The sequence below is a fragment of the Podarcis erhardii genome, assembly GCF_964252035.2.
Source record: "Podarcis erhardii genome assembly, chromosome: 10".
Classification (NCBI taxonomy): Eukaryota; Metazoa; Chordata; class Lepidosauria; order Squamata; family Lacertidae; genus Podarcis; species Podarcis erhardii.
Window position 1 is genome coordinate 22,485,488 of NC_138500.1, and position 16,727 is coordinate 22,502,214.

The window sequence follows — 16,727 nt, forward strand, 5'->3', positions numbered from 1 at the left end:
TTTGAGTTCCCCGTTCCTGGTTTGGAGAGCACTTTGCTGGGCAGTGGGTGGAACAGGCCAAGACAATGCTGCTATCCCCAAAGCCCTTGCTATAAACGGAAAATGCAGCCAGAGTTAGTTGTTAACCAGTGTTTTCATGCTGCCTCCACAGACTCTTGAGACTTAACTTGAGCTCTGTTGCTATCACTGAATAATTTCAGCTCTTCTGCCTGGAAAGCCACTATTCGCAGGTGGCAGAAAAAGCTAGATTTAACTAGACGAAGAAATATACAGTACGTTTGAGCCATCCCCGGTTCCTATTTCTTTGGCCTTTGTTGTTTAGTTGTTTAGTCGTGTCCGACTCTTCGTGACCCCATGGACCAGAGCACGCCAGGCACTCCTGTCTTCCACTGCCTCCCACAGTTTGGTCAAACTCATGTTTGTAGCTTTGAGAACACTGTCCAACCATCTCGTCTCTGTCATCCCCTTCTCCTTGTGCCCTCCATCTTTCCCAACATCAGGGTCTTTTCCAGGGAGTCTTCTCTTCTCATGAGGTGGCCAAAGTATTGGAGCCTCAGCTTCAGGATCTGTCCTTCAAGTGAGCACTCAGGGCTGATTTCCTTAAGAATGGATAGGTTTGATCTTCTTGCAGTCCATGGGACTCTCAAGAGTCTCCTCCAGCACCATAATTCAAAAAAAGTCATAGCTTATACTGTTTCAACCACTATCTTTTCAAGTATTATCTGAGCTGCCTTGGTTTTTAGACCTTCTCTTGGACTTTTAGTGTTCTGCACTCTTTGTGTGGAATACTTAATGGAGTTTATTATTATTATTATTATTATTATTATTATTATTATTATTAACAACACACCCCATATATTAAGAATAGGGTGGATGCAATGGAAGAATAATTTTGTGGGCCGCAATAGTGATGGCATTCATCTTTTTTTGTAGAGAAGACACATTCCTTCTACGTTTTAACCCATGTATGCAGAATCTGTAGCCTTCCAGATGTTGTTGAACTACATCATCCTTAGCTGGCACTGATGGGAGTCCCAGTAATATTTGGAGGGCACCAGATTCCCTGCCTCTGTCTTAACCCTTTCCTCCTACCTCATATTTAGCTGTTTTGTAGGGAGGAGTCTTCCTGCACTGGGGCTTAAGTAACTTTATTTTACATAGTGAAAGATAATAATTGCTCAGCATGTGACTCCAAGCCGCCAGTTTCTCCGTTCGCTCCCCTTGATATCCGTTGTGGTGGTCCTGGTTTGTGAGCAAACCAAGCCTTTGAATTTGGGGTCTTTGCCTAAGTTTTGCTTCTTTTCCCAAACTGCTAAACTGCAGCAGGACAGTGACTGATAGAACATTATGTTTGTAGTTGAGTACGTAGATCCAGGGACGCGGGTGGCGCTGCGGGTTAAACCACAGAGCCTAGGACTTGCCGATCAGAAGGTTGGTGGTTTGAATCCCCATAACGGGGTGAGCTCCCATTGCTTGGTCCCTGCTCCTGCCAACCTAGCAGTTCGAAAGCACCTCAAAGTGCAAGTAGATAAATAGGTACCGCTCCAGCGGGAAAGTAAACGTGTGCTGCTCTGGTTCGCTAGAAGCAGCTTAGTCATGCTGGCCACATGACCCGGAAGCTGTACGCTGGCTCCCTCGGCCAATAAAGCAAGATGAGCACTGCAACCCCAGAGTCGGCCACGACTGGACCAAATGGTCAGGGGTCCCTTTACCTTTACCTTTTACGTAGATCCAGAGTCAGGGTCCATAGTTTGTGCATGGAAAGGAGAAGAGACAGCAGAGCTCAGCTGTCCACTCCAAAAGTTCTATTTTATACGTGTATGGGGTTCATAAATCTGTTCACTTGCTGTGCACCTATGGAACACGACGTACCTATCACAGGTTAAACTTTTTGGTCACCTAGTCTGAAACGCAGAAAAAGCCTTTCATGCCTGTTTGCGGTCATGCTAGGAAAAACCCTCACTGCTTAATTTGTGCATGGCAGCAGGCTGCTTTCTAAAGACACAGGAACAAGACCAGGAAAATAAAAGAAACGCTGGCAATTTGAAGGAGCAGGAACTGTTAATGAAGTGCTACACACCACTTACAGGACCCCCTTCCCTTGTTCATTTGTTTTGCTGTCAAATGGTGGGTGTTTTAAGAGAACCTTTCCTATCTTAACAGAGCAATCCTGGGGAAGGTATTTTTTGGGGGGGAGGGGGGATTCTTCATGGGGGGGGGGGAGATCACCAGTTCCCAAGCTCTGCTGCTTTGGGTCAGCTAGGGTGGGAGAGGGAAAACAGCTTTCTCTCTAAAAGATCTGTTGCCCTGGTTTTCAAATCCAAAACTCTCTGCAGCTTCCAATTTGCAAAATAAATAAATAAACCACAGCCTCCCCCACTTAGGCAGGAGGAAGGCAATTAATTCTTCTACCACTTTCTTCCCAGGCAACAGAATTAAGATTATTGTTCACAGCAGGAAACGCATTGAAGCAGGAACAGAGTGGATTCTTAAAAGGAAAATGCAGAGGAAAAACATGCAAGGCAAGGTCAGAATATTGACCCAGGACCTTACTTGGAAAGATCTTTGTTGCTTCTTTCTGTGCTAGGTGTAGAGAGAACGCTGCATCTCTCTACCACCAACCCTGCTCACTTTGCTGCGTGCCACACCTTGTCACGTAATGGCTATCAGGCTAGTGCTTAAATGCAAGGCTGGATATTCCACTTCCCCTGCTCCTATTTTGTATCTGGATCAGGTTTGTGCATCTCAGGGGCTCCTGGAAACCTGAAGTCTGCCCAGGGTTGCTGTAAATTGCACAGTTAAAATAGCCTCTTTGCTTGCTTTGCATAATTTAGTTTGCTTTTGCTAGGCAGGGGCAAAGAGGCATGTGCAGCACAGTTGCCCTGCCTGCTGGCCAGCCTATGTTATTTCCTTCCACCTTGACTTCTGAAATTTCATCAAGCTGTGCTCACAGCCTGTCTTTGTAACTTTCAGGGCTAGAAAACCCTATAAAACATGACTCCTGATTTCCTAAAAACATCATTTTAAGGCCCATTTGCCCCGCCATAACTGGGTAATCCAGCCAGATTTCCTCTTGTATTATTATTATTATTATTATTATTATTATTATTAATAATAATAATAGTAATAATAATAATAATAATAATAAATGCCCTTTACAGGAGGCTGTAGAAGCTTCAAGAGAAGAGTACCAATGTGACTTTTTACATCAGAAACAAACTGTGCAAACTAGCTGTTTAGGAGGAAACATGCTGAGCTATAGAAGTTTTTAAAAACCTATCCTCCCGAACTCTTATCTGTCTTTCTCCTTTCTGCACTCAGATGTGGGAGAAGCAGGAAAAACAGCAACCTGCTAGTTCTCTTTCCTCCCATATGCATAATAAGATTTTGCTCCTGAAAAAGAGCGTAGGTGCCCTGCAATATGCTTATCTTAGCAAATCAAAGTTCCTCTTACTTCTGACCCCCACAACCAGTTGCTCCCCAGGCATAGAGAGACACCGTGCAATCAACTCCACACACCTGAAGACAGCATATGGGGATTGCAATGGTAGTTTTCCATACCCAGCTGCAGAGCTCCCTCTGGGTGACCCTTCTTCCAATCTGGTTTCTGAGGCAGCTTTAGCCTTTGTGCTTGATCAGCTGATCATAGCACCGGCTTGGCTTAAATTCTGTTTCTGAATGAGGAGCCTTGCTTTGGCCCTTTGAAAACTCCCCTATACGAGATCAGTATCGTCTTTTTTGTATATATATGTATTTTTGTTGTTTTAAAATTGAGTGCCTGGCACAGGAAAGTGGTGAGGCCACTGGTCCTACTTTGCAGTGGTGCACGGATCATTGTAAATAGGAGATATAAGTGGGAGCTGCAACAAAACATTGCAGCGCGAAGTGCGGTTCAGGGTTCCAGCAAGTCTCCCATGCCCTTTCCAGGATACTCCACCCCCCTTTCCCCACCCACCATTCAATGTGCACTGAGCATGCTCAGTCCTCATTGGGCTGTTTGGGGATTCCTGTTTCCCCCATCATTGCTTTTTCCTCTACAGATTTTCTGTGCACTTCTGCACAGTATATACTTGGGGTTCCCCCCAAAGCCTGCTGTTACCTGCCTTTCATTTGTGGTTGTGCCATTTAAGGCTAGGCACTGAAGAGAAAAAAACGAGTTTCCCATTAGTATGTGTTTGGCAAATGAGCGATGCTCCCTCTGCTGTACAGGCTGAAAAGTGCAGTTTGCTATGCAGATGCCATTGAGAGGCAAGTTGCTGTTTATGTGTACGACATACAGTGCATACTGCCTCACCTATGAGATTGCTCCTTGTTTTCTAGGTATTTTCCCAGCAGTAAGAAGCAGGCAGTGAGCCACTTGTTTATAAAACACAGCACCTATTTTTAAACCCTTGTGTCTCATGTGCCTAGAGGGGATATCACCATGGCACTGAACTATACTCTCCTCAGATATCTGTTACAGAAAAGGATAAGTCCCAGCCAGCTTTAGTCTCAACACTCCATGGCGATTATGGTGCACTCTTCGAAACAAGCACAGCCCATCTCACCGGGCAGTTCACATAGGGCATACAATGTAGCGGCAGCTGAATTTGTGAACTAACATTGCTTGGCATGACATTGAGCTTGGGTCTGTGATGGCTCCTGTGTGCAAGTCAGTGGGATGAGCGGTAACCTATGAACCAAGGCAAAACTTCTTCTGCAAGTGATGGCTGTTGCGAAAAAGTGCCGCTTGCTTTGTTGTAGAGCAGGTTGTGCGGAGCTTTTGGCCCTCTAGGCGTTTGTTTATTTATTCCAACACAGTGGTGTACGGGAGTCCCAATAGGATCAGACTAAAAATGAGGGAAAGCTGCAAAACGTCACTGGTAGCAACTCCCACCAGCCCTAGCAAGCAGCAGGGATGACAGGAGTCTATATTTCAGCACCATCTGGAGGGACAAAGGATCCCCCACTCCTGCAATAGAATTCCAAAAGCTTATTGTGAGGTATACTGTAAATACATGACATCCTCAACCCAGCTGTTTTCATAAGAGAAATTGGGAGTCGGCCATCACAGTGGACCACCACTGCAAGACCACCAAGCAACATACAGAACTGTGACTGGTTCACCTGATACTTTTTTAAAAAATGTGCTTCTTTCAAGTAGGATCACGGCAGGAGCCCCGTGGGAGGGTTAAACTACATGTGGAAGAGAGAAATGGTTCTCTAATCGAAATCACCCCTACCTGCAAGGTTGCTAATGGCCTCACTGGGAGAAGTGCGAAGTATGAGTTGTTACCTGACTTAACTCCTAGAAGGACTAATAGCTCAGGGAGAGATCTTGACTAAGTAAAGGGGGGATAAACCTCTCCTCCAGAACTGTTGCCTGAATCCATTGTTGGCTCATCAGTAGTTGTGAAAGTTTAAGACCAAACACCTGAGCGCAGCAGCCGTTCCAGTCCCAATTCTCCCACATGTGGTTTGGCCAAAAAGCTGCTTGCGATACTTCCCCACTTGATACTGGAAGTATTTCTGGTAAAAGGGTGGATCGACTGAAACCCCTCCTGGTAATGTCAGTGAGAGAGCATCCCTCCTCTCCTAGGTAAGAAATCTGTAGGGTGTTGCGATTTAAAGCAGTATCCCTCAGCAGCCGAGTTTAGTGTACAACTACCAATTTGATGCGGCCACAAAGGCAGCACAGGCTGTGATAATTCTAATATCTCGGATGAAGCGTGAATCTGATTTGATCGGCAGCTAGCCTCTCCTCACTAAGCTGTGACCACGCACCTTCCTTTAGCGGTGTCAATTGTACCTGTGGCTTTCTTCATTTTCCCGCAAGAAGGAAAGCACTAAGTTTGTGGATTGCCACTGCTTATGTGGAGCCCGAGAGGGACTCATGTACATACTATAATGGACTTTTTTTACTCTATTAAAGTTCACTTTTAACACATACAGCCTTTTGTGCCTGCCAATTATTCTGAAAGCGCTTTATGGGACATCTGTAATGAGATACTTCTTTCTAATACAGAGATACGTTCTGAGGCTTTTTATGTTAGTAATGGGAGAACATGAATGTATTTTTTCTTGGGAATCAGTGACATGGCCAACCCTTTTTGGCCAGGGAGCTGGTGATAATTTCCTTACAAATGTGATTGAGGGGTTCAAAGCTCCCACCCCATACCAGGGACCAGCAAAGAGCTTGTGGCACACAGTGAATATTTCTGGAACACACTATAATTCTGGTCATCTCACTTCAAAAAGCTAGAAAAGGGCAACTAAAATGATCAATGGGGTGGAGTATCGCTCCTAAATAAGGAAAGGTTTTGTTTGTTTTTTTAGTTTACACATCTATTATAACTCCTCTTATTCATATATTCTGTATAGTGTGGAGAAAGAAATGGCCAAACGAGACCCAAATAAATATGTATGGATTTCTACCCTAACACTTCCAAGGCAGGGAATTTAGAACTCAGATCCAGCTATTTACACACAAAGCACTGGTCAGTCTGCAAAAAAACAAAGTCTTTCATTGTACTCGAGGAAAGGCATGCAAATTTTCCAGCTGCAGTTCTTTAAACTTAACCAATTTAACCCCCTTTTCAGAGACCCTTTCCATATGTGTCTTCTTTGGCACCTGACATGCCTGCAGGCCTTATCAGATGCAAACGCCAGCCTGCCAACCAGGAGCTGAGAGCATCGTTTTGAAGTTCACACGGTTGGCTGGCGGCAGCAGCCTTCGCTAGGATGTGCCTTGAAGCATTTGCTCTTTTTTTCTGGCATCACAGAAAAAGCGGAGTTTTCTGGGCAGCAGCTTCACTTCCACTGGCATCGCTTCGTACTCCTCGCTGTCCACAGCCAAGAAGCCTTCCATATCCTGCAGAGAAAGCAGGAAAGATGAAAGAGACATGCTGACGAAGGCTAGGTCTGAGCAGCTGGGGCTCTTTTCCTCCACGGTCACGTAGCCAGACATACCAGAAAGAGCTGGTGTTCATCCTAGTTAGGGCTCCACTTCAAGTTGTTCTCTTCTGAAACACTTCGCTGAGAAAGCACTGTTTATCTATTTTCTAAAATGGCTGTTATCACAGTTCAAGGGCGCATTCCAGCCAGGTAAAGCTGTCAAGGCTATGCCCAGTAGAGGGGCGTGGCCTAGGTGATATCACATGATTGACAGGAGGGCTGCCTTGCTGGAGGGTGAGAGGCTAAATGGATTAGGGAACAGTCCTGGTACCCCATGGCTGAGATTTCTCACCCCTGGCTCAAACTCTGCCAGACAGCATCAAGCCTCTCACTTAAGACAGCCTGCAAATTACCTCACCTGCTTTCTGCCTGCTGACAATTCCAATTCCGTAAGTGTCAGGCCCAGCACAGGCAGGTGTTTCCTCTAGAGAAATTCATGCCTTCTCTTTATCTGTCAAATGCATCTCTCTGGCCACAGGGAAGATGTCCTGGTTCCAAATTTCGGTACTTCCCAGTTTGCATAGGGACCACCCAAGGAAACAGTTCCTGAAACTGCCACCTGAAAGTCTTCCCTCATTGGATCCCTGCTATTAGTGGTGGCCCCCGCCCCTATCACCACCTCCTAGAAATAGGTTGGACAAATTAGTTCTGTTTAACCTCCTCTTCCCATTCCACCTCCCTCCGGGCCCCCCTTGCTTTGTCCAAAGCTGCAGAACTGAAAAGTCCTTTTTCATCCATTAAAAGCTATAGTCAATTTTGGGATTCCAAACAACCTACCCATCAAATGTATAGCATGATTAGGGGGCAAAATCAATTTACAGGGTCTTGAATCTCCCCCTGCCCCCACTCCTTGTCTCTGTGTCCATCAAATGTGATTTTTAACTGGGGATTATGCTTGGACAGGTGGAATTTGCATCTTGGGAATTTCTATGAACCTGGCTTCCTACCCATAACTACAGGATTCTCTGAAAGCTGAAATATAGGCTGCTATTTTGGAAGAACTGATTGCCCACAAAAACACTCCTCCTCTTGCCACACAGTGGCTTTGCCCTGGGAATAGAAAGGGACATGAAATTGGTCTACCTGAATGTAAGAGACACAAGAGGAGGTGGGAATACAGCAAGGAAGACTGTCACATACTGATTTTTTAAATTAGGAAAGATGGGTGAAGCTGGCTTTTGGGCATATCCCATCCCAGCGAAGCAAGTTGGAATGTAATCATTATGCCTTTATACAACAGAAGGAAATTTGCCTAATTCTAGGTGGGGGACAAGATCCTTCCACTACCTGTAAGGGAAGAATGAGGAAAGCACAGCTTTACCCTTTGTTTTATTTCTCACCTCTGGAAGCTGCAAGATACACCTGCTGGCCTGAAGGCACTGGCTTCCTTCTGGACACAGGTGGGGGTCCTCCATCTTTTGGCTTCTGTGCAAAACAAAGGAAGAGAGCAACCAAGTTATCCTTTATAGCTACGCTTAAAGCACAAAGGGGCTGCAAAGGCGGCGGCAAGCAGATTGCCTTGCTAACGAAGAAAGGCCCTGGATGGCACAACTTCCTTCTTCTGCTATAGCCAACCAAACTAAATAAAACATTTTAAGAGACTGATGAACTTGTGTGGCAGAAGGAATGGATGGAGTAGCACCAAGCCTCAACTAGGAAAGACCCTCCCCTTAAATGGGAATTGCGAGAAAAGCAATAAGACATACAGTATGTGAAAAACCAAGCTACAAGCAGCATTAATTGAACCACCAGCTATGAGCACATTCTCTACAGTGGAGGTAGGGAATTTTGGGCTCCACAGGCCAGATCTTCATCATTATTATTATTATTATTATTATTATTATTATTATTATACATATTTATTGAAAGTTCAAAAAGTACATATGTGCATCAGACATGGTGAGACACGAACAAAAGAGAAAAATAAAAGAAACAGAACCCATGCAGAAGGAAAAACAAAGGGGGAAGGGGGGAAAGCCCAAAACTGTATATTTTACAAGGTTGTTATAGTACTTCACCAGAAGAGTCTGATACACACATGTCCCTGATTCAGAAAGTGGTTTGCATGGAGTCCTGCCAAACTGAGCAGGATTTAACATCTTGCTGTTGGGGCTGCCTGCTGCTGTTCACTGCTAGGAACATGAATGCCCCATCAGGGTTTATCACACCCACACACCCATCAGATTACGTCACAAGTGGGTGGGTGGGCATGGTTTGGGAAAACACCCTGGCAAGCCAGCTCGAGACCACCTGGTGAGCCAAGATTTGCCCGCAAGATGGAGACCCTGCCCCCTGATTTACAGCCCGGAGGAACTCCAGGAGGGTAATCCTCGCACAGCCCCCAAAAGAAGCCCAATCTCTGTTAAAGAACAAAATACATTAAGATTAGACAAATCGGAAGAGAAAGCTATGGATCAAGTGCAGCAATGAGGAACCGTGGCTGATTCGGTGGCTCGCGAAGCCAACGGCCTTGTCAGGGAGCCTAAATTAAAATGGATTACAAATTCCTTGAGCTGCCTCATCCTTTTAATAGTAGGGAGTGCAAACCTGAATAATTAATGCTTGGAAGTCAGTTCCATCAAGATCAATGCAACTTCCCTCCAAATCTATGCACCCAAGACTCAGAGTTCATCACCCTCAACCAGACTGCGAGGCGAAGGGATCCTCTCGTTTTACACACAAAGAAGAGAAGCGCAGGACAATGTTACTTGCTCAAAGCTACAAGCTCTTTGCTGTGCTCACTTTGAACCAAGGTTCAAGTCTAATAAGGTGGCTCACTGCACCAGCTTGGATTGCCAGCTCCTTGAGTATAACCCCATGTCTGCATGCCAGGGTGAGGAATCAAGCTGGGGACCAATCAGAAGCAGACCTGCTTAAGCTTCAGAAAGGTAGCTGCATCATGAGCCTTTGGACAATGCCCTGCCTACTAGGTCATTGTGGCAACACCACACCATGTCCTGACAGTGCATACTGGGGTTTAGGATTCAAAGGAAGGATATGGATAGAAGCCTCCCTCTTATTCATCCTCTTCACTGTGTTCCCATCTGCTGTCCTTGTCTTGAGACTCTCCTGGTTTTTAGATACGTTTTTATGGTTTTCATTTTTATCGTTCAATTGCTTTGGGTTGTTTTATGGAAAGCCATTCACAAATGAAATAAATAGCAACAACAACAATGTAGGAAGTCGCCATGAGTCAACGCTGGAGCAATATGAAGAGATTCAAGGAAACGGGGAAATGATCTGCAGCCCTGTAGTGGTCATGGAAACTATAAATTAGAGACTGTGATTTGCCATCAAGAACTATTCCTTCGGTGTCCTTGCTAACTGAACCTGACACACAGCTGGGATCATTAGAAGGGTTTATTTATGCCATGGGCACCAATTAGTTTTGTCTCCGCTCTAGATTTTAAGTCCAGTCTCTCCAGTTTTGCCCTTAATGCACCTTACTATACAAACTACCAACTCACCCCAAAAGCACATTGATAAATATATTTTATGATAGCAATAAGGCATATCATTACAGGTTCTCTAGGACTCACCCTCTTTTAATGTATTCTCCTTTACTGATTGAATCTGGTTCAATGCAAATATTCATGAAGTCTTCTGTGCGCTAAAAGAAATGTTCAGAAATGGATGCATTAATTCTAACAGCCACAGCATCTCATGTAAGCCCCACCATCTGCCTCTGAATGAATTCAGTAGCTTCTCCCATTCTCTGGGGGGAAACAGTATTTGGGAGCCAGGAGAATTCAAAGCAAAGAGTTACCTGTGTGAGCCATAGAAGGGCACTGTCAGGTCAAAAACTAGACAGAATGTGCATTAACATATTCTCATATTCTCTCTCTCTCACACACAGCTGCAATTTCCTACTCACATACCTGAATGCAAGTCCCACAACTCAGTGGAGCTTACTCCTGAGTAAACATTTACAGCCTTGCAGTCCCAGGGCAATGAACTCACATCTGCAGCTGAAGCAGAGTGTTCTTTGTAGAAGGAATAAAAATTAAACTCCAACCTCCTCTTTTACACAATAGCACACAGAGTGACATCTTCTTATATCTTTCAATCACCCTTGAAGTTAAGGGTTCTCAGATTGGCAAGTTCAGGTTCTGAACTTATTCAGAATGCACTCAAGAATCACACCCAACCACAATTTCCTAACTAAAAAAAGCAGTGCTCTGAGCCCAGAAGAGTCTCTTAGCAGCCCAGCTAGCTGCATCCTCGCTCCTTTGATCTACTACACATATACTGCCTAGCTGGCATTTCATTTAAAAACTGGGCATATCGGTAATTATCCTTCAATCTGTGGAGGGATGTTCAATTTAGCTCCTAGGACTTGCTGTTATTCAGCACAAGGCATCTCAGTCTTTGCTCAGTGAAAAAATGGTACAGGGAAGACGTAAACAATAATCCTTAGGCCTCTTGCTTTCAAGCTTATGTTCTGTCCTAAAGTCCTATAAGGGCGGTGCTGAACATACAAATAAATATAAGTCAAAAACTGAAAAGCTTGCGTAAACTATGCAAAGCAAGCACCCTTGAATGGTGCATAATTATTTACCAGCCTTGCAAAATTTATTCTACTTCTGTTAGTCATGAAGAAAAGATAACTGTGTGGGGCCCTGGAGCCCAGCTAGCTTCCTGATCATGAGAAATTGTTGCCTCCTTTGGCTTCAGAGATCCAGCAGGCTTTGTCTACACACTTTCAAGTCTATTTGTGAAGCAGTAAGGTCTAGGTGGTTTGTGCCTCCTTAAAAGCAGAGAATCTCAAGAAATGGTACTCTGCACTAAACATTCCATGCTCCAATGGACTTATGGAAATGACAATGTCACAGGAAATGACACACACCTCCAATGTCACAGGAAATGACGCACACATTTTATGTGCAGAATGGGCACAGGTACTCACTCATAAAGTACAAAAAGCATGTTTGTGTATATATGCTTCTCTCTCTCTCTCTTTTTTGCATGGCCCATTTTAAGAAGCGCACACATGGCTCACAGGGTATGGGACTTAGAGAGAGGCAAAGCAAAACAGACGCGCACATCTCAGGTTGCCACCATTTCAAATTCAGACCCGATGTATTAGGCCTAAGCAGGCTGTTATCCCCTCAAGTTACAAAGCAACTACTTTTGTGAAGATGAAGGAAAGCTTAGCATTTTTTTATTTATTTCTCTACTCTTACTTTCAAGTCAAGATGTCTGTTCTGAGTAGTGACAGAGAATTCAATAGCGGATAGCTGCATTTCTCTCCAGGCCTCCGGGGTCAGCTCCTTGGGGATTTCTGAAGTCCGAGAGGAAAGACACCATTAAACAGAAAGTTAGATAAGCGCTGTTGTATTAAGATCAGCAGAGGCCCAGATCCTTCTATGTCTTGTTACTTCACAAGGCCTTGTTCCATCTATATTTAATGCCGGCGGCTCAAAGGAACAACAGCCGCAGAAAAGGAAGAAAGAAGTTCAAAGTTCACACAACAAAAAGAAAGCAACTCGCTGGCTTAATTGGAAAAGGTGACAGATCTCTCAAGGCCCTGCTGCAGGGCCACAGTGGGGAGAAAGGATTCTTCTAATGAACAGCTTTAATGTAACTATCTATCTGAGAGAGAATGACTGACCTTTGGGGACAGGTGTCCAATAATGTGCCAGTCTCTTGTAAAGCCTGATGTATAAAGGAGGTCTAGGGGTCTTCTGCTCCAGCTCCTCAGGAGGCCTTGGAGTTGGGTCCAAATAGGAAAGGGAGGCTAGATGCTTCTGAGGCCACTCCTTGGAATTTCCAGAAAGAAAAAGCAAAATAACCATTTCTACAGGGGTATGTGAGAGCTAGACCGACCATTCATTCAGCAGCAGGCAGACTTGGAATTATGGTTGCCACCAAACAGCCACAAGGCAGAAGAGGCAATCTAGGGGCTGCTTAACCCACCTGCTGTTTTCTCCTCCAGCCATTATACTAGCCCATTTCCCTGCGATGAGGTGAACAAGTGTTTCTGTCAGTTGAGGGGGACGGAGCGGCTGGGGAAAGTGTGTGTGAGGAAAGAACTTTACTTTCCCCAAAGCAGGTTACTGTCCTGCCGCAGAGAATAAATTCTGGTCTAGCTGATCTAAATCGTGTCTTGCAAAGGCTGCACTCGACTGTCACACTAAACTGTGGTTTAACATTATGTGGGTGAGCTGCAGCAAGACTGAGTGAAGTGTTGCACTATTCCCTCTTATGTAGTCAGGAGAAGGAGGCCTTCTGAAGAGATTAACTTCATGTTGAATAAACCCTGGCTTGTCCTGTTGAACCAACCAGGAATCCTGGAAAGGTTAAAAACAAGCCAAACCATTGTTATGAAGCTGCTTTATTTAATTTGTTCAAGAGTTCAAATCAACACTTTAATTTGAACAGAGTTTGTTCAAAAACAGAATTCCTGGTTTATATAAACAAATCACTCGGAAAGGTGAGGGGGGGGGGAGAGGTGAGACTGATGCTTTTGTTTGGGCTCGCTGCAGCTTGTCCACATACCACTAAACCATGGTTTAGTATTACGTGCAAACTCATAGACAGTACATATGTTATGATGTGTCAGGGCATTTCACAGGAGAGTTATATGTTTATTATCTGCTAAGGAATCAAGAAAAGGGTGTGAACGGGGGGGGGGGGAATGCAGCTACTTTAATGTATGTCAAATCCTTCAGTACCTGAGAACTAGAGCAATTAACCTTTCTGCTCATTTTGCGACAGAAGGTAGGCTGAATGCAAGAGGCAGATTATCAACAGTCCTGTGGGCTCTATTTATAGGCACCACTTACGTCAATTGAATAAATCTCAGGGTGAATCATTAGCATAACAAAAACCCTGAGAAAGGACTGCACTAGAGGAAGGCAGCCGAGCAACCTCAGCTGCATGAGAGGCTGTTTACCCTTCCATAATGCAGTTAATATTCTGTAGTAATTTCTAGCATTGTAGTATTATTTCAGCTGCATTCCACTAGTAGACTTTTTAAAAGCCAATTGTCTCTGCCACCCTTTTCTGGCAAAATATGAATAACCAAAGCTGGGTCAGTTTTGAGCTATGTTAAAAAAAAGTCAACACTGCCTTAAATATGATCTGTAAGCACTCCAAACTACATTATATGCCACATACAGTAAGATCACATGAAGTTGCCTCACACAGAGTCAGACCCTCTAGCTCACAGCTGTCTGGGTGTGACTCTCCAGCAAATTCTTTTGTTTTGGACTAAACCTGGGGACTTCATGCACTCAAAAATGTGATCCACCACTGTGTGCATCACAGATCTTCCCACTGTGATAGCCTTGTGTGACCCATATTGAAATGCCTTTACCTTCAATGTGTTAAAGAAGTGGGCTGCTTTGATTTTCAGAGGCCCAAGATACCAGTACCTAGAAGAGAATAAAATGAACTGAAAAAGCAAAATAAAACCGGGGGCACGGGGAAAGCAGTCCTCTTTTCCAATGCAGTATCTACTAAAGCTGTTTCTTACAACCTAATCTTTGGACATTAGATGCACAAGCAATGCGCATGAAGGTGTAGCTGGCACCTAGATGTGTGCTAATGTACTCAGTGGGCTTCTCCAGATGACCTGTTTCTTGAGCATTCATCCTGTTTTGCTTATGCAAAGAGGTCAGACTATGTCTGGTATTTATTCAGCACTTGTTCCGATTTGTTTGCGGGGGCAGTTCTACAAAACTGAGCATTCATCCCCATCTGAGCATTCATCCTGAATTCATCCCCATTTGCTTGTGGGGTATTTCCTCATCTTCCTGTTAGTCATTTGTTCATCCCACACTTTCCCTGTCACTTTTCTCACTGCAAGTTTTTTTTAATAGAAAAGTGGATTGATTGCACAAAGCACTTTAATCCATTTTAACTGCACAAACGTAAATTTCTGGTATGTGCTTCAATCTGTTGCAAAAAATAGTGACAGTTTAGAGGCTTCCCATGTCTTTCTCTGGAACCTGGTCCAGGGATTCAGAGGTAATCAGCAGCTGTCTTAACACTTCACAGCCTGATCTGGTCCCAGTGGGCTCCTTGCTTGCATATTGTTGGAGATAGTGGAGAAACTGTCCAGAAGTACAAGATAGGGGCAAAGAGAAAACAAAGCAATAGTGGTCAACATACTTGCTGACTTTTGCTCCTGCATCTCTGTAAGACCCCCATCTTAAACCAGTTACAGCAAAGACGGGCTGGTCTTTGTTCCCCTATAAAGGAAAAACAAACAATCACTAACAAAAGTCAAATGTTATAAATTGCAGTAATCTGTGGTGATCTTGCCAACAATGGATCAGTGGTTCGAGAACAAAAACACCAACCACTATTGTAATGGTTCTAGGGGGTTGCTCGTGCGTAAGTTAGCGCCACACCTGGCTGGGTTACCTGGGTGAACCCTTTCTGTCCGGACAGCCACCCATCCGTGGCTGTCTCAATCGCTGGCAGAATCCGTCAGTGGGCGTTTCTTGAACTTCTTCCAGCAAAGAAGCTCTTTGACGCCCAGTCTCCTCCTACTCTCCCTGTGCGGAAGTCTTCTGCGCAGTGAGGGTGTGGGCAGCGGAGGACCCGTGCTCTCCCCGCTGGTCTCCTGCGAGGAGTCCTGGAGCCTTCTCTCCGATTTCCCCATCTGCCCCCCTCCTCTACTGGTGCTACGCTGATTTCCTTCCCCAGCGGATGGGCTGCCTCTCTCCCTACTGGGACCCTCTCCGGTATCCCTCTGGAGCCTTCCCTCCGCCTCTGGCTCCGATGGCAGTTCCCTGACAACTATATTCCAGCAACACATAAAAGAAAGGAATTGCAAATTAATTCCTCAGTGTAGAGTGCTTGTCTGCAATGTTATTTTAGCCATGAGTCATTTAATTTTGTGGCTATCAGAAGACCAAAGCAAGAATGACGAGTAGTTATCATTTAAATGAAAGGGAAATCTTCACAAGATGATGGTGATGATTAATCTGCTGAATTTCTATCCCTTCATTGCTCTCAAGGAAGCCCAGGGCAGCAAACAACAAAGCGGTAAAAACAGCGCAATTAAAAACAAAACGAATTTCACACATTTAAAAACAATTAAGAACAAAAAAAAAAAATATAGAATGGCTTAAAAACATTATAGGAGCAAATCCCCCTCTTCTCCTTCCCAGATGCCTTCATACATAGCTCAGTTGATAGAGCATAAGGCTCTCACTGTAAGGGCCACGGGTTCAAGTCCCTGCCCTGCACTAGGTGCACTGTTCTTTAAAGAATGATTTTATATTGTTGCATGCTCTTTAAAAACATAATGGGGTTAGAAAAGCACATGGCAAAAGACAGATGAAGAAAAATATCCCTCCCAGAAAGAGGAGGACCTAAGAAAAAAGATGGCTACCTTAATCTGCAAAACATCAAGTGGAATAGTCTCTCCTTTCAGTATGGACAACGTGGCGTCAGTAATATGCCTGAAGAAGTAGTCAAGAGGAAGACGTTATTCAGTAGCAGAGGTCATGCTTCCCTTGCAGAGCATCCTAGGCTTGAGCTCAGGTAAAGACCCTGACCATTAGGTCCAGTCGTGGCCGACTCTGGGGTTGCGGCACTCATCTCGCTTAATTGGCCGAGGGAGCTGCTGGGTCATGTGACCAGCGTGACTAAGCCACTTCTGGCGAACCAGAGCAGCGCACGGAAACGCCGTTTACCTTCCTGCCAGAGTGGTACCTATTTATCTACTTGCACTTTTGACGTGCTTTCAAACTGCTAGGTTGGCAGGAGCAGGGACCGAGCAACAGGAGCTCACCCCATCACGGGGATTCGAACCATCGCTCTTCTGATCGGCAAGTCCT

The 16,727-nt window shown here is 44.7% G+C and overlaps 1 protein-coding gene across 3 annotated transcripts in view; it reads right to left on the minus strand.

The window, feature by feature from the left end:
- Positions 1-6,483: 6,483 nt before the first annotated feature.
- Positions 6,484-16,727, minus strand: part of AGK (acylglycerol kinase) — a 43,133-nt gene continuing 32,889 nt past the window's right edge. For all 3 annotated transcript variants that reach the window (XM_081878968.1, XM_081878969.1, XM_081878967.1), the window contains 8 exons: positions 16,280-16,349; positions 15,049-15,128; positions 14,252-14,309; positions 12,545-12,692; positions 12,117-12,214; positions 10,473-10,543; positions 8,274-8,358; positions 6,484-6,850 (listed from right to left, as the gene is read on the minus strand). In XM_081878968.1, coding sequence (XP_081735094.1) covers positions 6,716-6,850; positions 8,274-8,358; positions 10,473-10,543; positions 12,117-12,214; positions 12,545-12,692; positions 14,252-14,309; positions 15,049-15,128; positions 16,280-16,349 — 745 coding nt within the window. In that variant the 3' untranslated portion in view covers positions 6,484-6,715. The remainder of the gene's footprint in view (positions 6,851-8,273; positions 8,359-10,472; positions 10,544-12,116; positions 12,215-12,544; positions 12,693-14,251; positions 14,310-15,048; positions 15,129-16,279; positions 16,350-16,727) is intronic.